The 23072-nt window shown below is 37.7% G+C and overlaps 1 protein-coding gene across 3 annotated transcripts; it reads right to left on the reverse strand.

The window, feature by feature from the left end:
• Positions 1 to 22250, reverse strand: LOC117301346 (glucose-6-phosphate exchanger SLC37A2-like). Of its 3 annotated transcripts, none has more exons than XM_033785263.1 (19): positions 22067 to 22250; positions 19467 to 19521; positions 17232 to 17319; positions 15837 to 15918; positions 15090 to 15195; positions 14465 to 14543; positions 12735 to 12870; positions 12379 to 12455; positions 11610 to 11776; positions 10489 to 10538; positions 8618 to 8737; positions 8104 to 8194; positions 6656 to 6804; positions 6022 to 6070; positions 5064 to 5137; positions 4158 to 4346; positions 3107 to 3210; positions 2764 to 2801; positions 1 to 861 (listed from the first exon to the last, which is right to left on the reverse strand). In XM_033785263.1, the coding sequence occupies exons 3-18, from the start codon at positions 17297 to 17299 to the stop codon at positions 2771 to 2773; spliced, it is 1572 nt and encodes a 523-aa protein (XP_033641154.1). In that variant the 5' UTR covers positions 17300 to 17319; positions 19467 to 19521; positions 22067 to 22250; the 3' UTR covers positions 1 to 861; positions 2764 to 2770. The 3 variants fall into 3 exon arrangements, with proteins under 3 accessions (XP_033641154.1, XP_033641155.1, XP_033641156.1); XM_033785264.1 differs by lacking the exon at positions 22067 to 22250 and adding an exon at positions 21875 to 21986; XM_033785265.1 differs by lacking the exon at positions 2764 to 2801.
• Between the last annotated feature and the right edge of the window lie 822 nt (positions 22251 to 23072).

Consider the following 23072-nt stretch of genomic DNA (forward strand, 5'->3'; position numbering starts at 1 on the left):
AATATACATAAATACATGTATTAAAAGTTAATACAAAGCTATGACTAACCTTGTAGTAACTGACAATTTTGTTGAAAGGGAAGTGCTTCAGTGAAAACAGCAAAACTGTTTGTTAATGTCAAATCAAATAAGCCACACGTCCTTACTCGTCCTTGCTCGATTCAGTCTATTGCAAGTGCAAACCATGTACGGGCCATTTAAATTTTTCTGTGTTAATGTTACATAATCTACTTGTACATGTTTAAAAACACTCAAGTGTAAATAAGAAATAAGGGGATTAAACAAGTATGTACATGTTAGTATTACTATGTATAAGTAAAGTAGATATATGCTAGATATTGAAATTCATCCAAAGAATTAGCTTCTTTTTGTTTGTACAGAAATTAAAGCTGTTGATAAAGTGCAGTAAATGTGATAAAACATTTTCGTTTCTTGTTTAAAATACTGTTTTATGTATTAAAATATTCATAATATGGTTTAAAATTCAGAAGAAAAAAATAATTCCAAAGAAATCTCAACCTAGAAAGTTCTGTTTCCAGGGGTTTTGATCCAGATAAGCAAAAATTAAGGGCTCACTCTTTGGCAAAATGATTAATGGGGATAACAGGTGTGAGTTGGTCAATTTCGCAGGAAGTATGAGCCGGGCTTCAAAAGGTTGCAAGCCACTTGCTTTTTTACACCATACAATGTTAAATATCATTAGAAAGTTCTACTTCCTAACATACATGGCATAATACAACCTGGAAGCTGTTTAGCAGAGCTGCAAAACACAAGAATAACAGGTAACAGACAATCCAGTAGTACTGTAGCTTTCTGCTTAAAACCTTTCCTTCGTTTCAAATAACTCCTTCATCGGCAGTCCTGTGGCAATGAAAGTAGATAAAAGAAAATAAGAAATCAAAGCAGGCAAAAAATATGCTAATTACATTCACGCATGTGTACAGACCCTATTGGTTGGCAAATTAATGCCATGGAGTTGTGCACTATTAGACACGCAATCTCGCCTGCGTCACGCAGCCATTAGCCATGTACAAAAGGTTAGTGCGCACGCAATTTATGTGCAATTTACTTCATGGGAAGGGTCTATTTCATGACTCTGTTATTAAGACAGTGGACACGTTATTGGTTATTACTCAAAATAAGTTTTAGCATAAAACCTTACTTGGTAACAAGCAATGGAGAGCTGTTGATAGTAGAAAAAAATTGTAAGAAACGGCTCCCTCTGAAGTTATGTAGCTTTGAAAAACAAGTAATTTTCCACGAATTTGATTTTGAGACCACATTTTTAGAGTTTGAGGTCTCGATATCAAGCATCTGAAAGCACAAAACTTCGTGTGGCAAGGGTGTTTTATCTTTCATTTTTATCTCGCAACTTCAACGATCGTGTAGCTCAAACTTTCACAGACTAGTCTCTGACAATTACCAATAGTGTCCAGTGTCTTTAACCACCGAATTCTGCGTTTTCGATCACCAAACGCTACTCACAGGGCAAGCACCGAACTTTGCGTTTGATATGCAAGCGAAAAATGCCTAGTAAATTGATGTTAATTAACCATTAAATGAACATTCAATTCATAAAAAATGCTTACAAATGCTTTTTCTAGTCCAAATCACATACATGTTTCTTAGGAGACATTTCATCGCAACCCCATTACCAGGACAAATTTGTTTCCACTTGGGGCGACCAAACTCTCTTCATCACCATAGTAGACCCCTTGCATGTGACAACACACACTCAAAAAACGCCCTCATTGCAGTAAAAAAAGCGCCATCACTGCGGTCACAGGAAGCAAATGATTGGAACATCGGTATTCTTTGTTAGTAAAAACAAGGGAGTGAGCTTAGCGTCCGTGTAGAGTTTTGGGAAGTGGGTCTGGGTATTCCCTAGGTCTAGAGGTTAAGGCCCCTAAACCTGCTGCCTGTTACACTTATGATTTAATCATTTCAAAAACATGATCAAAGCGTATTACAAAGAAAAGGATGAATTAAAACTTGCTAGAAACAAATCATTAATCTACTATTTAGGCAAGAGATAAGTTTTAAGTTTACAAACATTAATTGGGAGATTCTTCCAAAGTTGAGCAGCAGAGTGTGAGAAGGGGTGTTTGCCATAAACTAATCTAGATTAATGAGTGCTTTGAAGCTGAGTTGTATCGGAAGAAGAACGGAGTCTTGGACGGTGAGTTTGGCGAAGAAGAAACATGTTAGACAAATAAGGTGGAGCAATGCCATTCAAACATAGAAGAGTTTTGAATTGGTTGCGCTTCTCCATTGAAAGCCAGTGTAGTTTAGCGAGTAAGGGAGATCCATGAGCTTTCCAAAAGTTAACAGTGAGAACAAGTTTGAAGGCAAGCAATTTGTTAGGCAATTTAGTGACACATACGTGTAGCAACCAATAATCATCTATCAGCCAACTGTGTGACCCAGAGAAAGCACATCAATCACAGTCACTAGATAATCACATTCAGGTTAAAAACATGTAGCAGAAACATGGTCCCTAGAGGGCGCTATACATGTACTACTAGACTAGGATAAAGCCCCTGAACCTTCTGGTTGTAACACTTAAGAGGATTTACTCGTCCTAACTTAGGATTAATCTTAAGGTCTGCATGCTACAGTGCAGGGTTGGGACTCGTCCTAAGTCATAAGATTAATCCCAAGTTAGGAAGAGTTTTGTGAAATTGACGGCTGGCTGTTAAACTGATAATTAAAAGACTTTCACATCACCATGAATAAAGAGATAAGCCAAGGCCCGATACTCACCGAATTATTACTCCTCCTCATCTTTATCATCACTAATACTGAAGGGTAGCGATTAAAGAGGGAGTTAAATAATCATTTCAACAAGTAGGCTTAGGGTTTGGGTAAGGGTGACCTAACACAGTCGGCCATTTTCTGGAGTCAAAAACTTGACTCCACAAAATACCTTGCTGAGTTAGTTCAAGACATGCAATTTCGAGGCATATTTGTGTGGAGCATTATTCGCTACTTTTAAAACATATTTCTAACCAATGCATTTCATAACAAACGGTTTCAAACACTTTTATAGATCCACTAGCCTGATCCAAGGCAACATGTCCCTTTAAGACTATATAAGATATCTTACCCTACACTTGTGTCACCATTTATATTTGAGTCGGTCGAAATGGGCTGGTAGCCATTGCTGCAGGCGCACTTCTTGATGTCTCTATACACAAGCCTTATTAAAAACTGTTTGAATAAAAGAGAAAAATAAATCATTATTGTCGATATATTTCGCCCAAACTCTTTGCAGTCATAAGGCTGAAATAGCTTGTAACAAAAATTAAAGGAACTGGACACTATTGGTAATTACTCAAATAATTATTAGCACAAAAACTTTCTTGGTAATGAGCAATGGATAGCTGTTGATAGTATAACAAATTGTGAGAAGTGGTTCCCTCTAAAGTAACATAGTTTTTGAGAAAGGTGACCAATTGAGTTCAAATTGTCACAGGTCTGTTACTTTATGCCATATATTGGGATACACCAAGTGAGAAGACTGGTCTTTAACAATTATCAAAGGTGTCAAGTGCCTTTAAAGGGAAGGTACACATTTGGTTGATAGTATAAAACATTGTGGGAAACAACAAGTAACGTAGTTTTTGAGAAAGAGGTAATTTCTCACTAAAATAATAAAAGACTTCTAGCTAAAAGTCTTTTATTCCTATCTTAAAGCACACAAATTCGTCCAACGAGGGTGTTTTTTCTTTCGTCAATTTCTCGATGACCAATTTGAGCCCAAATTTTCACAGGCTTGTTATTTTATGCTTATGACAGGATACACCAAGTGAGAACACTGGTCTTCGGCGATTACCAAACGTTTACAATGCCTTTAAGTGTTTACATAGTGATTGACTTCAATAAGTAAGTACACTTCAAGCAACTAATACTGCAAAACACTTCCCCAACAACAACAACATTGGCAACAAACAAAGGAACAAACACTACAACAAAAATGAAACAAATTAAACAAGACAAAAAAACACCGAACAAAATAAACATAAAAACAAAAAAAGATGCGAACACCAAACCAAAAAACGAAACAAAATAAACACAAAATAAAAAAACCCCACACAAAACAAAACAAAACCCAACATAAAAATAAACAAACACACAATATGAAGGTCTTTATTTACCATTGCAGATAACAGTTCTGATGCAGCCAACATGACAAACACCCATGTCCAATCCTTCTCCCCTCTACCAGGGTTTATGAGACCTGTCAATAGAGGGCCGATAGCAGCACCAATTGTACCCGTACCATCAATGATTGATGCTACAGTTGCCAACGCCTTGGCATTCCCATGGAGTGATGGATGCGTACCCTAAAAATAAAAGCGGAACAAATTTAAAGTTTTTCTCATCAACACAATTTAAATTTAGTTTTTGAATACACCATGTACACACTAACAAATAATAACAGAATATCGATCGCTCGTAGTCAACGTAAAGACAAAGATGTGGAAATAGGGATTACACAACAACCTCTGAAAAAAGGAAGATTTCGAGCACGGATAACATTACCATTTATATAGAACTTTTCAATTTTGAATTGTAAAACTGAGATTAAACCAAGAGGAAATCATTTGATCCGAGGGAAAAGTTGCATGCCTGAGAGTCAGGGGTGTGATAGGCTTTGTAAAAACCACTTATCTTTAGTTTAAAAAAAATTCTCTGCAATCTGGGGCTCTCTGATATATGGTTTTATTTTCATGTTTTTCTGATTTTGATCTAAATTCTTGCTAAGAAAGGATTTCTGGGTAAAAACCTAGAAAACACATCCCTGCATAGGAGGTGCATGAGTGTACACACTACCTACACAATACATAGACTGTCGGGTGTCGAAAGAACATGTCTGTTGGTCAACTGACCCAAACCAAAAAGGTTGCTCTGAAGTCGTTCCGGGCGGTTATAAACATCAACTGTATTTCTACGTAGGAACAGGTTGTGTCTATACACGTCGTGCTCTATACCCTGCGTTATGAGGACCTCCTTTGCTCTGGAGTAAGGACCACTACCCACACAGATAAATAAATTCTTACCAAATCTGCAGACACTGCTGTTGTTATGAGAGCATAAGGTGCATTTGTAAAGAAAGCTGTCACCATCATCAAACCTTTGTAAGACAAACAACATACATTCAGATTCCGTTATATTATAGTTTGGGTACTTTTTGTATGACACAGATTTACATTAAACTTATACGGTTTGAAGAAATTAATAATACTTGCTACAGTGTTGTAGTTTTAGAGAAACGAGTAAAAGAATTCACAAAAAATACTTTTTGTCTCAGTACGATAAAAGTTATTAACAGCATGTATAACGGATTTACAAGGCTCTCCTGGAAACATTGTTCTAAAATGTTCACTTTTTTTTTCAAAAAAACTCGCAATTAATGAAGCTGAAACTTGTACATAGGTAAATTGTATTATATACATCTTCATTCAAAGTGAGTAGGGATTCATGACAAAGCCAAAAACTTGATTTACAAAAGAAATCAAAACCATTACATTCTTTACACCTCTAAAATCAACTAAGATCATATCCAAAAGATATTCTACACCAAGCTACATGTATATAATAACAATAATAATAGCCCTTTTCACATCTAAAGGGCATCTAATAGCACTTCCAACATTGTTACCCCTGGTCACCGTGACTGGGCCTTATATTTGTTCCTTAAACCATCTTAGCTCCCTGGGAGTATACAGCCTGCGCAACATTAATATGTGATACTAAGCTACATCAATCACAAAAACCATCTCTGCCCTCACAGGTACTCATTTACCCCTGGGTGGCGTTGGTGGAGAGAAACAATTATACAAGTAGCTAAGTGTCTTGTTCAGGGACACAAGTATCACGACCGGGACTCGAAGCCACACTCAGCAGAACAGAGATCGTATTGACTTTATATGAACTGGGCTCAAGAGTTTCCTTGCCATGCCTTGACATGTACTATGGTGAGCATGGGATTATAAATTGATTTGTTCCACTACATACCTATACTGGACGCAAGATTGATGTAACCAAATGCATTGTAGATATAAACCTAGGAAAGAAATACAATAAAAACACATTTTAATTCATCAATATCAATCTCTTTCACAGGCTTACTTCAGGTAAAAAAACATATCATGTGATTCTTCTAAACAAATCAAAAGGTAGACTCTTTGTATGGGGTATTCATAAACACCCCAGACAGTTTCGCCATTCCTATTTGTGGAGAGCACGACACGAAGGGTGTTTAAATGGTTGATAAAGACAATCTAAAACTGGCTGGCTTCGCAGGTTTGACGCGCAAGCTCATTTACAACAATTTACTATACATGGAACGCAATATATACATGTAGCTACTATCATACCAGCGCGTAAAAATCTCTGTACATTTTGTACATGCTGGTATACACACCATATGCGCATCAAACAGAATTTTACCAATCTTTGAAAATGTACCATTTTGAATATTCACTAAAGAAGCACTTTATAACAAATTGACTATTGCTGTATTAACATTGTTTTACTTTTTAACAAAAGGGCATTTAGGAAAAGAAATAGAAAAGAGTAGTGATCCCATGGCCGTTTAAGAATTCATTGCCACTCTTGTATTGCCGAATTATAATTAAAAAAAACTTACCAATGGTGCTGAGATAATAAGTGCCACAAAAGACACAGTGGCACTAGCTCCTGTTACATCAGATAGAAACCCTATCACTATGCCACCGAGTACACCACCAACATCAAACAACGTAGAGAGATCAGCCGACTGGGCGTCATTTAAATCAGCTGCAGAGATCAAACAAACAAGAAGTGAGTATCCAAGTTTGTGGAAGTGTCAAGGCCAGCAGTTAAGAGCACCAAATTCAAACTCCCATTGTTTCTGATCAGCAGAGTGTGGGTTGGAGTCCCAGTCGTGACACTCGTGTCCGTAAGCAAGACACTTAACCACTACTACGTCCTGCGGATGGATTGAAAGCCAGTGGTCCCGTGTGTTGTGTAACACATGCAACAGAACCCAGTGAACTTATCAAAAAGGGGTTCGCCCCTGTGTTCCTGGCTGGATTGGCAGCCATGGTGCTGCAAATGTATGTGCATGTAAAATGAGTAAATCTTATAATTCAAACATAGTCCCACATACATCTTGTACATGTACATGTACTTTGCGCGAAAACTGTGTGTTAAAGCGCCTCGAGCGTCACTGAGTGATGGATACATGTATGCACGCTACATGTATATAAGGAGCCACCTTTTGTCAAAAGTTCATAAACACAGTTTCTGCCTAATCGGACATAGACTAATGGTTTGTTGCAATGAGAGTCGAGTCGTGGTGGTGGCGTTATGATTCAGGTAACTGGTGTGGAGCTACATTTTGAAGTACGAGATCAGGGGTGCGTTCCACTCGCGCAAACGTTGCCAACAGTTGCGCACGTTCGCCAACAATTTCAAGTGGAACGAGTTGTTCGCCGCCACCGTTGGCGAACGTTGGCAACTTTAGGCGAACATACTTCTGAGGTGTTGGCGAGTGGTTTTTAAAATGGCGGACAAGCATACGGTATTATTTCTTTGTCACAAACATAATTACATTGTATTTTCGGTGGATTAATTTGTTAATGTAATGATGTCAAAAAGAGGACTATTGCAGCAAAAACAAAGTAAAAAAAACAAACCACGTATGGTGCGCGCCATCTTCATTTCAGGGCGCCGCCATATTGACATCGCGTATACGCACCAATCGTTCAAAAGATGAAAAACGTTTGCGCGAACAGTTGCGAGTCGTTTGCGCGAGTGGAACGCACCCCTGTTCGTTTATGGCACCATGTAATGATTTAAAAGTTGCTGTAGTGCAATATGCTCCCCAGAAGACCAGGAACACAGGGGCGAACCCCTTCTCTTTTTGAGAAATGCACTGGGTTCTTTAATGTGCATTACGCAACACATGGATCTACGGCTTTCCGTCCCATCGAAGGACGAAGCAATAACGGTTAAGTGTTTTGCTTTAGTACACAAGTGTCACAACTGGGACTCTAACCCAAATTCTGTGATAATGTGATATATTTTTTTATATTGATAACCTTGCGTACTTACTTGTACTGTCTATGTAGAAAGGAAGCCAGAACAGGAATGTATAGCTGACCAACTTGCAGAAAAATAATGACAGCGAGAACTCAATAACTCCCTGTGAATGAAAACAACAAATTTATTAACGTTTTGTGACTGGCAGCATATTGCGGAACAGCATCTTGTAAACCACTACATGGTGCTATGTAAAAAGGAGTTTAGGTCTTATACTTCGAACGTTGTCCCTATTTCTTGCATAAAAATACTTAATGTTAAAGTGGTTTGAGCGTCACTGAGTGACGGATATGCGCGCTACATGTATATAAGAAGCCATTATTTGTGTGGGTGAGTAGGTATCCACATTCCAACTGGGAACCTATAACAAAAGAGGACAATAGGGTCCACAGTTCGAGAAAGGTCAACAGTTGGAAAATGTGTACGAAAACAAAGGGGAGCTTTGCAAAAAAGTTAGAGTTTAAACAAAAAATGGACAACAGGAGGTTCACAATTGCAGGCATTGTGTGTGTGTACCCATACTCACTGGTATTGTAGTTGCAACCCATAGACTGACAGCAGGTTGCTCTGAGAGTACTAGACTGTGATCATGGTCAGCTGCAACATCATCACGGCCAGAGCCTCTAGAAGAAGAGTAATCCAGCTCCTATGCGTAGAAAACACAATCAGCAAATACATTTAACAAGCTACTGAGAACGGTAATCCTACAGTCATGATTTCAGGTAGTTTTCCCCCAAAATGCGAGCTGAACAAGTGATAACAAGTTTCATCGAGCAAGAACGAGGTTCTCGTAGTAACCTTAAAGCACCCGGTCTTGCACGCAATCGCTCGGTACCACACGGTAGCCCTCGATAAATGAAATGCCAAACAAGCGTGCATTTTCGAGGAGTCACTGACCCATGATTGATGGTTGTCTTTTCCCAACTGAAGATCTTTAACCCAAGTAAAAATTCATACAGAAGTTCGCAAGTCTGGATGAGAACTTGTATGCATGAGGTTGTCATGGTTGTAAGAATAAACAATTGGTCAATGTGCTGGAGGTTTCAGATAAATCTGTTGCATTTTGTACAATTATTTCTGTCTTTAGGAAAGATGTGTGTTAAAACATGAAAGGGTCCAGAAAAAGGAAATCAGCATTATGGGAAAGCTCCATAAAAGGGTTGGGGTACACAAAACACATGTGCGAGTATTCTCCAGAGGAGGTTTCTGCACAGTACAGGAAGATGATGATGACATACCTCCAAAGATTTACATTGAACTTACACACTATAAAGATAATGATTGTAGAAGGCTTCCCTTAAAATATTACTTGTTGAATTGCGGTAGTTTTTGAGAAATGTGTAAGACAATTTGATGGGAGGAAAAATTATTTAGCATGTACAACAGATCAGAGTGACACTCCTGCTTTGTGATTGTCACTGTTTTTTTCTCTCAAAAGCTTGAGAACTTTTAAGTTTGAACTTCTTTTGGTAATATAATATTGATAACATAAAACATACATCTTCATTCACAGTGAGTAGCGATTCATGTCTTGGTAAAAAAAACTTGATATAATAAAGGTAACGTAACCCTTTAACCCTTTCAGTCCCCCATTATTTTGACATAAACAATCACTACACCAACATTCATGACATTGTTTGACCAACCAAATATGAAGCTCACATTCGCACACAACTTGTGTTCAATGTTTGATTTTACAAACTCTATTAACAGTGTCTATTATAACCTTGAAGACTTCATGTTACAGCCCAATAAGTATTACAAATTGTCTTACATGTACTTAGTAATTTTCTTTCATGAAATCTAACTACACCTGTAGTAAGTGTTCAAGTTCTTGGATTTCTTTCCAAAGTGTGATCTCCACTTTCTTTCCACTCCAATTTGAAGGGATGGCATACAGTGTACATGAAGTACATGTATACTGTACCATCATTCTCTTTACTATTTTTATTATTTTGTTATTATTATTAAGTATTATTTATACAGGGTAGCCCCATCAGTGTAAAAACACTGTTCTCCCTGGGGGCCCTATGGAAAAAGCAATACACAGAACAAGAGATAAGCAAATACACATTGTATAAAGAACAACCCCCACAGAAGCAACAACAGCACTCTTAAACCACCAGGAACAAAATCAGAGAAAAACAAGGCAACAACAAGCCAATTACAATGATGGTATAGCTTAGGAATGGAGGGTAAACATGGCAAAACAATGTCCTTTGTGCTCAGACGCAAGTGTTTTTCTTGTGTTGTCTTGATTTTCCCTCCAAATTCAAGTCATGCCATCATTTGAAAAAAGACGGAGGAAGTTCCTTAATGACTACATTGGAAACAGTTTGTGTTATCTGTTTAAAGAGAAACTTACTATCTTTGATTAAATGTCAATGTTTGACTTACTTTGGGACTTGAACTTTGCTCTGGTGTGTCACATCCAATATCTGTTGGATCTGTTGACAACAAGATTTGTTTAAATTGTTACTACATCCGAGGCTACTTAGTCACAAAACATAACCAATTCCTCCAATATTTTGGAAAAGCCTGATGTGACTAGTATCAAAGACCAACTATTGATTATTTAGTCGAGTCACAACTACCGTGTTACTACAAAAATAGTCGCAACTACACAATCGTCTTCTGGAGAGAAAAAAAGAATACAAAATAATAATTTAAAAAATGGTCCTTTTCAGAACCACCCAATGTCATTTAGGGATTATAATTAACCTTAATGATGAATGATAACAAACCTTACTATATCCTGATGTTATAATTCTGTTTTTAATTTGTTTTATTTGTCCATAATGCTATGTTCAGCGCCCTAGAACACTTCTACATGATTAGTGCGCTATATAAGTTTTGGTATTACTATCAATATTCATCTTATTTTCACCGTGCAAATTTTCAAACGTTGCTAAAAGGCAGTGGACACTAATGGTAATTACTTAAAATAATTATTAGCAATGGGGAGAGCTTGTGGGTAATGGGGAGAGGTTGATAGTATAAAACATTGTGAGAAACGGCTCCCTCTGAAGTGCCATAGTTTTTGAGAAAGAAGTAATTTTCCACAAATTTGATTTTGAGACCTCAGATTTAGAACTTGAGGTCTCTAAATCAACCATCTAAACGCACACAACTTCATGTGACAAGGGTGTTTTTTTTTATTTCATTATTATCTCGCAAGTTCGATGACCGATTGAGCTTAAATTTTCACAGGTTTGTTAATTTATGCATATGTTGAGATACAATAACTGTGAAGGCTAGTCTTTGACAATTACCAATAGTGTCCACTTCCTTTAATAAATAAAGAATATTTATAGGGCGCCAAAATCCACCAAAATGAGGTGCTCAAGGCGCACAGGAGGGGAAACCACACACAGCAAGGAAAATAAGACAAATAGCCAATTACACATAGGCGAGATTAAACAATGTGGTTTTCAACTTAATCTTGACAATATTGAGATTAGAAATGTTGCAGATTTGAAGAGGTAAATCATTTGAGTTACATGTACATTGTAACTTACATTCTATAAGGAAGAGGAAGACAATGACTCCCATACCAGCAATGATACATCCAGGAACAATGAAAGAAAACGCCCATGTCTCATCTATAAGAGCTCCGGCCACCAATGCACCTAAAATATTACCTAGACTTGTGTGTACGTTCCATATACCCATTATTGAGCCACGCCTACAAATGAGAACAATACGGAACTCATTGTTAATAAGTAAATGAGTAGGGTAGATGGCCTTAGCATTCGATCCAAACCGGTCCTTCTTCAGAAGCCTGCAGGTACATATCCATACATAATTTACATACACACGTGTACATAATTAAACAAAAAACATAGGCATAATTATCAATAAAAATGCAAACATTGCAACCGAAAAGCCTAATTGCGGATGCATACATACAAAGAGTAAAATAACAATAATTATTACTATAAATCTGTTAAATATTGAGAAAAAAACATTCCCATACACATTTTACACAAGGGAGCAGGTATACAAATTTACCAAAAAGGCACTACAATACCCAAAAGACAAGATATACCAAAAGACAAAAATAAATATGCCTGTGACTTTTTTTCACAGAGCTCGGGAAAGTACTGAGTATTGACCTAATTCACCTGATGTCATCACCAGAAAAATCTTTAATGCGCCATACTGGTGGGCAATTTCACTGCGCGTTTTTATATATAACTCTATGCCCTGCGTTATCCAGTGAAATGCGCATTTTAGGCGAGGCAGCGTTAAAACTCGTAAACCTAACTGCCCACTGACAGTACTTACTTTCCTTTACCATACCAGTTGGCTACTACAGCAACCACTGCCGGCCAGCCAGTAGCCTGGAAGAAACCTCCTAAAATCTGCAGTCAATTGGGATTTAAAAATAAAACAATCAATGACTTTTTGCTTACCCCTGAAGTACGCTTGATGTAAGCGTGGAAAACCTTGTTTCCGTAAGCACTCTTTGCTAACGGTAAGTAGAGCCAAGAAATTGGGCCAAGACCAGCACGGAGGTAACAAATTATGTTCAAAAGTTGATTTATTTTTAATCTGACAGTTTCATGGCATTTAGTACACAATGTATGTCCTCAGTCATCACAGTTTTAAAAATGAATATCTGGCTGGGTTTTACCACTCACCATCATAGAGATAAAATAAGCATAGCTGTGTATATTGAAGAATTCAGCGAGTCCAACTGCGGCAGTGAATATTCCGCTGAGGATCATTCCACCAGTAAGAAAGTAGCGCAGACTCATTCTCTCTGCAATGTGACCGCTGTAAAGATGTCAACAAAACATTAAGACAACAACAATTTAAAACAACAAAACTTCAAGACAACAAAACATTAAGTCAACAAAATATTATGACAACAAAACATTAAGACAACAAAACATTAAGACAACAAAATATTAAGACAACAAAATGTAAAGACAACAAAACATTATGACAACAAAACATAAGGATAACAAAACATTAAGACAACAAAACATTAAGACAACACAACATTAAGACAACAAAACATAAAGACAAAAAAACGTTAAGTCAACAAAACATTAAGTAAACAAAACAATAAGACAACAAAACATTAAGACAACAAACATTAAGGCTTTGTGTAGCATTGGTCATCGATTGTACATGCTACATGCCAGTATTGTTGATGTGCACAACCATGAAGATGGCCTTTAAAAGAAAATTAAAACAAAGTTTGCACAGTGAAAAAGTTGCAGCTTGTGCAAGTTAAAAAAAGCCTTCTTTAAAGACTGCGCCTTACATTATTGTTATTATTGCCCGCAGCAGCATGACAGTGGCTCCGTTCTTCGGTGTCGGTTGATAGATTTCGACAAAGCTTGTTAAAACTAAATAACATGAATAGTGCAGGTTTTATTTGAAGTAAAGTAGTATTAAGTAGAATTACCCTGGACAAAAACAAGGGTAATATTTAACAGTGTAAGTAAGATTTCATTAAGTGATCATTCAAAATAGTCATTCTCACTTTCAAGGCACTCCAAGGTTCAGCCCTACTCTATATGAATAACCTGTTGACTCCCCGTACTACAAGATCGGGTCTAAGATTCACAAGCAACATGCTCCTTGTTCCCCGGTCTCGTCTAGCCGGCTACATGTACTGGGACAGGGGTTTTCCATTACAGTACCAAGGCTCTGGAAACCTCAGGGAAATACATAACATTTCTATTTTTCAGCAGCAACTTAATGGCAGTGGACATTATTGGTAATTACTCAAAATAATTATTTGCATAAAACCTTTCTTGATTACAAGTAATGGGGAGCGGATGATAGTATAACAAATTGTGAGAAACAGCTCCCTCTGAAGTGACATAGTTTTTGAGAAAGAAGTCATTTCCACAAATTTGATTTCGAGACCTCAGATTTAGAATGCGAGGTCTCAAAATCAAGCATCTGAAAGCACACAACTTTGTGTGACCATGGTACGACAAGGGTGTTTTTTGCTTTCATTAATATCTCGCAACTTCTACGACCGATTGAGCTAAAATTTTTACAGGTCTGTTATTTTTTTTTGCATATGTTGAGATACACCACGAGAGAAGACTGGTCTTTGACAATTTCCAATAGTGTCCAGTGTTTTTAAGACATACTCGAGCAGCAACTTAAGACACACCTGTTCACACTTGCTTTTCCTACCTCTTGACAATTCCCTCCTTTCCATCTTGACCGGCACCTTTAAAATGGTTTTACATCAGATTTAGTGCGCCTTTGTAAATGCTGTGTAATTATTATTATTATTAAAACGAACTTAATCATTATCAGACAAGGTGCATCTAAAGATAAGCCACAGTGATTTTTTTTGACCTTCGAAAGTCAGATAAGAAATGACAATGTCTTTATTCACCTTATGAACATTCCAACTGCGTATGCAAACAGGTAACTGGTGTCCAGCCATCCAAGAAGAACTTTAGCATCTTGTGTATCTGGAAATGGCAAGAAAAGAATTTCAAAGTAACAGTGGATTTGTTAAGGGGAACAAACTGTGCAATTTTGTTTGTATTTTGTGGCTGGGTCTCACCAAATTAGTTCTCAAAACTATCTGGAAAAAATTGTCCATCTGGTTTAGTCTGCATGGAACGTATGCTGTGACCCTATATTTAGTTAAATTCTGGTAGCTGGATGAACAAGCTACAAATTGGCCCTGGTCTATGTGCACATGTACATATGTACATGGCGCCCGACTGCACTACGTCTAGTATGTTCTTAGCACGATCCAAATTCCACTTGTAGTACGTCCTCAAAATTTAGGCCAGGCTCAAAGTTCTGGAGCACCATCGCGATCAAACCCATCCAAGTTCGTCCATGAAGTTTGTAAACAGACAGTAAAAAGTTGCTATTCGTCCACTAAATGACTCCACTACACTACTCTACAAGACAGGTACATGTAATGCCTTCTAATGACCTTAAGCCGTTGCTGAATAAACCTTGATGAATAATAGAGGAATATGAGATGAAAAAGCTCCACTTACCAAAAGGTGCCCAGTCACACCAGTATTCATTGCCAGCTTCTGATATGTTCAATATTGGGAACATCAGATCGTTTATAGGTACAGAGCAGTTTCGGAACCAAACTCCCTGAAAAGTATCAACAAAGTATAAACATAAATTCAATACATTTTGTAGATCAAGTCTTTGGCCATGACATGAATAGATGGGTTGCAATTCGCGTCATCGACCGCCATCTTTGAAGTATTAACAAGGGAAAAGTGCACGCGTGTACGCGCTGGTCCAACTGTCAACCAATGGTACATGTAGCTCTTCAAGCATGCCCAGTTCATCAAATATGGCGGTCAATGACACCTATTGCACTCCATCTATCCCTACTGCCAGTGATAAAGATGTAAATGTGTGTATACATTATGTAAATATAGAAGTTTCAGCTTCATTGGTCTTCAAGTTTTGTTATTTAAAGGTGAACATCACAGTGCAATGTTTTTAGGACAGTCACCCGATGCACATTTATTATTTGAAATTATGCTGCGAAAACATGGAGGAGTTCGAACTGCCTCTAGTTACCGGGCAACCTCGGTGGTCTAGTTGGTATGTCACTGCTCTAGAATTGCAAAGGTTGTGGGTTTGAATCCCACCAGAGTAATATGCTTACAGGTGATTTGTTCACAGAACTCTTCAAAGTACTGAGTATACTGTACAGTGCTAACACTCTTTGGTGTATGGTTAAAACCAAAAAACGAATATTTAATACTCATGTAACATACTTTAGCAATGCTGATTGGCCTTCTTGATAGATGATACGTCATGTACGTGAAGAAGGTAAGAATCAACACAAACGATTTGTGCCTGAAGAGAAAAGAAGAAAAATGGTGAGTATTAGAATTGTCAAATCAGGATTTACTTTTCTTGAACTCATATTTGAATTGGAGTGTTGAACCAATGTATCTTACGTACAAATGTATCAAGGCCCTACTTCAAAGAGCTGCTTAAAAGCAAAAAATATTCCTTAACAATTTTCTGCTAAGCAAAAATGAGCAACTCAGATACCAGTCACAACCTGTACAAGTATGTGATATGGCAAGTTTGGCCGCTATTCTAGGAAGTGCAATTTGGTTTTGCCTAGTATTTTCTGGAGAGATTCCACAAGGTCTAGAGCTTTCCAAAGTGTGCTTTTCAGCACAGTTAAAAAACTTCAAACTGGCTTGTGTGTCCCGGTCTCCTCATTCTAGACCCAAGCTCCCAAGGGTCCAATTTCATTGAGCAGCATACATGTACAATGTAGCGGTCGATTTTGTGCCTACTGCAGTCTGCATGATTTCCATTTCATAGCGCTGCTTACCGTAAGCACTTGAAAAGGCGTGCTACCTTCCGGTGCTTATTGCATAAAATTAATGGCGTACGTGTACAACAACACAAATCCATGGGAACACGCAATATGGCTGCCTAATTTTCTTGCCAACTTGTGCAATACGCTTGCACCTTGGCAATCTTGTCAAGCCTTACAGTGTGCTTACTGTTATAAGCAGCTCTAAGAACTTGGGGCCTGATGTTATAAGCCAGAAGGTTTAGTGACTCTGTAAATCATTAGAAATACAATACTTAGTTTGAACTAATGTGGACTAGGAAGAAACTTGCAGGTACAACCTTGAACCATGTGTAAATCTCTTTTGTTGGAGGGGGACTGGGAGTGTTGGCTCTGAAAAGAGCTGACGTGGTCTTGACCACATACTCTGCTCGTCTTTAGGAGAATGTCCGACTACTGGTGGTGATGGAGCTTATCAATAGAGAACACAGTTACACATAGTTGTACCCACAAGTTCACTATTAATTTTTGTATCTATAGGGTGCCAGGCCTGATACTTCACGGAGGCAACGGAGGCGATTGCCTCCGTTGCCCCTTGCCATTGCCTTGGTGCCCTTGAAATGCTCCAGTACAAATTTACAATTTCCTCATAGGGTGCCCTTTGCAAAAGAGAAAATGCCTTGGTGCCCTTGGCCTTTCAAAAAACGAAGCATACAGCCCTGTGCGCTCAATTAGCTTCCCTTGGTCAACCCCAGGCTTGTGAGCCACAGTGATGAAGTTCGTTTATGAGGCATCCTTGGTTTAAAAGTCCTCATAATAAGTGTGATAAGTGCAAGAAGTTTAAAAAGATACTCACAGCAATTTATGATGTTTTCCTCTGAAGCAAGCATCAAAAAGTGGAGCCATAATGGGTAGAGGGGCCATTGTTATTCGCTCTGTGGGTCCTGACAATGGAATAACAAGTACAATAAATACAAACAAATTATGAACTTACAGGATTATTACGGGCCTAGAATTACATGGAGGTCTTTGCCTACTGTAGCCCCTGATTGTCATGATCTTGGCCTTGGTGCCTGTTCAGAGACTTTCCCATAGACTCTAAGATTTTCCAAGGGAAGTGCTCTTACAAAATGAATGGCCTTGCCCTCTCAAAGAGTTCCAAGCCTTATTATTGCATGGAATACACAGCTTTCTGAGTTATAAATACAATGAAAACAAACAATTATGATGGTCATAATAAATAATGTTCATTTGTGCAAGAGTAAAAATGTTTCATTTTAAGGAGAAACACAAAACACAATGTCCTCAGAATTAAACTTACACATGTTGAAAATATTTGTATAATGATAGAAAGCTTGCCTTAAAATATTACTAGCCGAGGTGCTACATGTAGCTGAAGTAGTTTTTGAGAAATGTTTTTCTATCATCATTTATCTTCAAACTGTGTAAGCTTAATGAACATTTGTAATGTGGACATTGTGTTTTTGTATCCAACAAAAAGTACCCAGATCCTTTAAACTCGGCTTTGCCTTATTGAGTTAAACATTCCACCTTTCAACATGTTCAACTCATAAAAATACTCTTACGAAGCACTCATAAACATTCATTACGCATACGTACTATTGTCTTCACACAATCAGCAGCTAAATACACGTATGTAACAACTGTTAAAAATGTATGTTTTTGGACAAGAACCAAATTAAGCAAGTAGCACCAGATGGTAGTGGAACCTGCATCGAAACCTGTAACTATGGTTAACGGCTAAATTATTGTAGTGCCTAGAACTGAGAATAAGGCCAAATCTGAAATGGCGTTTACAACTACAGCTGCCGATAAGGGTGTCTGTTAATTTTATCATCAAACAAATTATGCGCAAAACCAATGGGACAAAATCACATTTTTATGTAAATGCAAGTAGCATAGGAAACAAAGGCCACCAGGCCAAAATTATTAAAAACATGCATTTTTTTCCTGGCATACCATACAGTAAACATGTTTTTTTGGCTGGTTTTGTATTTTCCCTTGACATTCTGATGAATATTGTCCAAGTGCTCTTAATTGTATTATTGTCATGTGTGAATGCCAAATAAATAATCTAGGCTTACTCATGGTAAATATTAATCACGTGCAAACAGTGTATTTAAACTAGATCTGGAAGACCAAGGCTTCAAACAATGATGGCCTCTGTATTGATAAAAATCCTCACAACACACAACAATAAAATAACATCAATTGTGTATAATCTTGCCTAGAATTGATTAAATCGTCGAAAGGGCAAGGTCAATTTCAATTTTAAAGGGCACTTCCATTGTAAAATCTCAAAGTCTATGCGAAACTTTTGAAGGGGCAGGCAACAAGCAACAAGGCCAATACCAGCAGGGCTAGAGAAAATGGAGGGCAAGGCCATATCTAGCTCACGTGGCTTCTGTGCAATTCCAGGCCTGTACGTATTTAGACGATGTGACCTCTGATGTCTGTCACTCGAAAACCATTTGATTCGCGCGCATACCGCCGGGCAAAACCTTTGTGTTTTGGCAGTCAGCTAGAAAGTGTATGCAATCTTACGTATACAGTGTTTTGTCAACAGTGAGCGGTTTGAATGTAAACCTCACGTAGGTCACATCGTCTATCATCAAAACACAGTCAGTGCCATTATTAACATAAAACCGCAAGAAAATGTAAAATGTGGGTATAATAACTGTCTGAAAGCAAAAAGGGGATAACATTCAGTTGTCAGCAGAGATTGAGCATTCATGGCTCAAACTTGATGGAAAATCCCACAATGACTTGGAGTTTGTGATTTTTACTGGACCAGAACTTTTCACATTGACTAGAATCAAATATTGTAAGCTACAATGTAAACTACATCAACAAACTTCAATGTAAACTGTTTTTAATTTAAACAAAGAAGAGATTATCCATACAAGCACTGTATGGGTCATACTTAAAAGACGTTTAAGTCAACATTTAAACATTTTATTTTTAAACACAGGAGAGTTTACTGGCCCTACACCAAAATTACTTGTGGTCCAGTGTTAATTTTGAGCCATGTCCTGTAAAATTCATGCATGATGTTAAATGTCATAGTTACCCGACTTGGAACAACTTTCTCCCACTGTTAAGAAACTGAAGTTAGAGTCGTCTCACTGTGAGGAAGAGAACAAAAACACTCCATTTTTTTATGCAGACGAAAACAAGTTCACTATCAGTCAGTCCCCTAAAAATTGTACGATGCCCACCCTTAAATCGATTTCAGAAAGTTTAACTTCTCAAAACCATGGCTGCTCTGCATTTACAAAAACCATATGCTCTCTAAAAACAACAATATATTTAAAGGCAGTGGATACTACTGGTAATAACTCAAAATATTTAGCCTAAAAACTTGGTAACAAGTAATGGGGAGAGGTTGATTATAAAACATTGTGAGAAACTGCTCCCTCTGAAGTGACTAAGTTTTCGAGACAGAAGTAAGTTTCCACAAATTTGATTTGAGACCTCAGAATTAGATTTTGAGGTCTCGAAATAACATTGTAAGCATCTAAAGCAACTTTGTGTGCGACAAGCATGTTTTTTCTTTCACAGTTATCTCGCAACTTCAAGGACCAATCGAGCTCAAATATTCAAATTCTTTATTTTTTGCATCTAGCTTACGTTGAGATACATGTACACCAAGTGAGAAGACTGGTCTTTGACAATTACCAACAACATTGGCAATAGTGACTCAAAAACTCTTTAGTGTTAACATAATTATATCAACAAAAAAATAATATCACAATCAATTAGTCTAAATTGTAAGTCAAATATTTCAACCTGGGGTGCCCACCAGCAACTAGTGTACAGCATTTAGACATTTATATAAATGATTAAGTACTCATTTTATATAGCCCATAAAATGGGTAACTTTAGGCTATACAAAAATTATTTGTATTTTGTAGGCCTACTAGTAGGACCTGACATATATGTACATTATTTTTTGCGGGCCTAGGGGGCCTATTGTTTCGGTCGTATGAATAATTAGAATAGTATGGCGCCACCACTTTTTCACTCATTTTTACAAAAAGGGATTATATATATATATATCAATGAGGTAAATTAGATACTATATTATTTCATATCGAATGAAAAAGTGGTGGCGCCATGCGGAAACTTTTCCCATAAAATACTCATTATAGTCAATAATATGCTAGGTAATTAAAAGAGAGTCAGGAGCCACTGGTTTGAGGGCATGGTCACTGGTGGGCAGGGGAAGGTTTGTTAACTATTCTAATTATTCATACGACCGAAACAATAGGCCCCCTAGGCCCGCAAAAAATAATGTACATATATGTCAGGTCCTACTAGTAGGCCTACAAAATACAAATAATTTTTGTATAGCCTAATAAAATAAACTAAAAATAAAAATAATGACAGTACCTTGTAAGTTGTAAGTTTGAGTGAAGGGGCCACAAAACAACGCAGAATATGAAAACATCTGAAGCAGGGGACAACATTGTCAGAGATGCCAAGTCCAGAGGTCAGCTATGCGTGAGATTTTTCAAAGCTCACCACAAAAGGTCTGTAAAACTTAATTGCATGTGGCCCTATCCTACTCCTCCTAGTACAAGAACTATGTACCGGTATGTCTATTCCACTATCGTTCATGGAAACAATAGCGAAATGAACCTCATAACTCTAAATAATAGGCGATAACTAACCCTCCTCATCCCCGTCCGGGAGGAGGGTTACTTTACTTTATATCGCAACTATAGTTAGTATAGTAGCATGGAAGGCCCCATCAAGAATAGTTTGGAAACCTAGCTGGAAAAGTTTCCGTATGGGGCCACCACTTTTTCCTTCAATATAAAATACTAATAGTAATAGTTTAATAATGGGTTACAATGAGATAATCCCTTTTTGTAAAAATTTGTGAAAATACAGAAAGTTATCCAACTAGCTAATCATCCTAGTAGAGTAATTACTAAACTATCTCTGACTCTGTCCTTTTGTATGTACAAACCTGATCTGACGAAAGCATGATTCCAGCCAGATTTACTCACCTTTCAATTCAACCGAAGATGGGAATTTGGGGCATGTCACTTGTTCCATGTACATGTATTGTCACACAATGGTCACACACGTCGCACAGCGCAAGATAGCACACGAGCGGCAACACAGCCTGAGCCTGGCCGTGCAAAACTAACTGTAGTTTAAGTTAGCCCTCCGACCGGTAATTGCCCACTAGGGATACCACATTCCAAATCAGCCTATGATTACAACTTTGGTTTGGTTTTGTACGATGAACAAATATTTTTCAACATGACAGAAATTCGTTTTAAGGAATATAAGAATACATACAATATTGTGCAATGTGGTTTGGCATTACCAAATCAACACAATTTTCACAACACGTTTTTTTTTAGTGAGGTTAAAATAAAATACCCATTATAAAAGGCGTCACCATTTTTCATTTTAACATCTTTCGAAATATATGTCTCAATACATTATTTATTGCATGCTTACCTATTAATTGACAAAAGATAAGTTAGTTACTGCAGTTCGTGAAACTTTACTGCGAAACCTTGCAATTGAGTACCAATCATTATTTTTCTTACACTACACAACAAAACGCTGATGACACGACTTGGACTTGTGTGTCGAAACAATCCACTATCATGTAGTTCATTAGTTCAACATGGTTCAACTTACATGTACATTTCCTCCAGAGTTCATGGCGGTGCAATCAGTGATCAGTAGTGATAATGTGATTTATAGAAGCGTTGTAGACCCCAAGTGTCACCTGTTGACGACATTGTTGAATCCCATTGTTAATGTTATGAATCTCGTGCCATCCGTTTCCGCGTCCGATGCCTGCTATGCATAAAATACCGCAGGGGAGAGTCAACTCGACCCACGTGCACTCGGCCTTCCTCTCCAGTTGTTGTCCGGTAGTCTTGTTTCAAGGTTCTCATGTTACAATCACACGAGGGCGCGCACCACTTATGGTGAATGCACTAACAATCAAAAGAACCATCTACCCGTTAACCTTGATGCTGTACATAAACATAGCTTGTTGACGGTGTGTTCATAATTCCTTTGAAATTCACACAAATTAAATCAAAAAAATAACACATACTTCAGCAAAGTATAAATCTAGATGTCATCCGTGACCATAGGAGACACATGGTTACCATGGGTTTGCTCGGAGTTTAATGATTTTAATTTTAATTTAATGTGGCGTTTTGTACTTGTATAATTATGTTATTATCTACATTTTTTAAATTCATGCTTTTATTTTCTGTATTTTTATAAACATGTATGTTTTTTGTTGGAGGGGTCTTGGAGGGCACATCGCTTTGATGACAGTTTTTAAAACTTTTGCCTTACCCTGGACGGCCCCTGCCAACAAAGAATTATGTCCGAAGATTTAAAATAAAATAAATGGGTTTGCTCTGAAAGTGGAGTTGCTCTATTTGTTCTTTGAATGGGTTTGCTCTGACATAATGGGTTCGCGCTGTTGCGTCTCTCTTAGGCCGTGTCCGAAACGACGACTTCGGCTACAGCTACGTCTAGATCAGCACGTCTACCAGTGTTGAAGAATAGGCAGACGCGCGCGATCTAGCCGTAGCTGTAGCCGAAGTCGCCGTTTCGGACACGGCCTAAATATGGGTTTTCTCTGATTGTGCATGCTTCCAAACCAATGCTCAAAGTTTCACGGACA

Source organism: Asterias rubens, chromosome 17 (genome assembly GCF_902459465.1).
Source record: "Asterias rubens chromosome 17, eAstRub1.3, whole genome shotgun sequence".
Lineage (NCBI taxonomy): Eukaryota > Metazoa > Echinodermata > Asteroidea > Forcipulatida > Asteriidae > Asterias > Asterias rubens.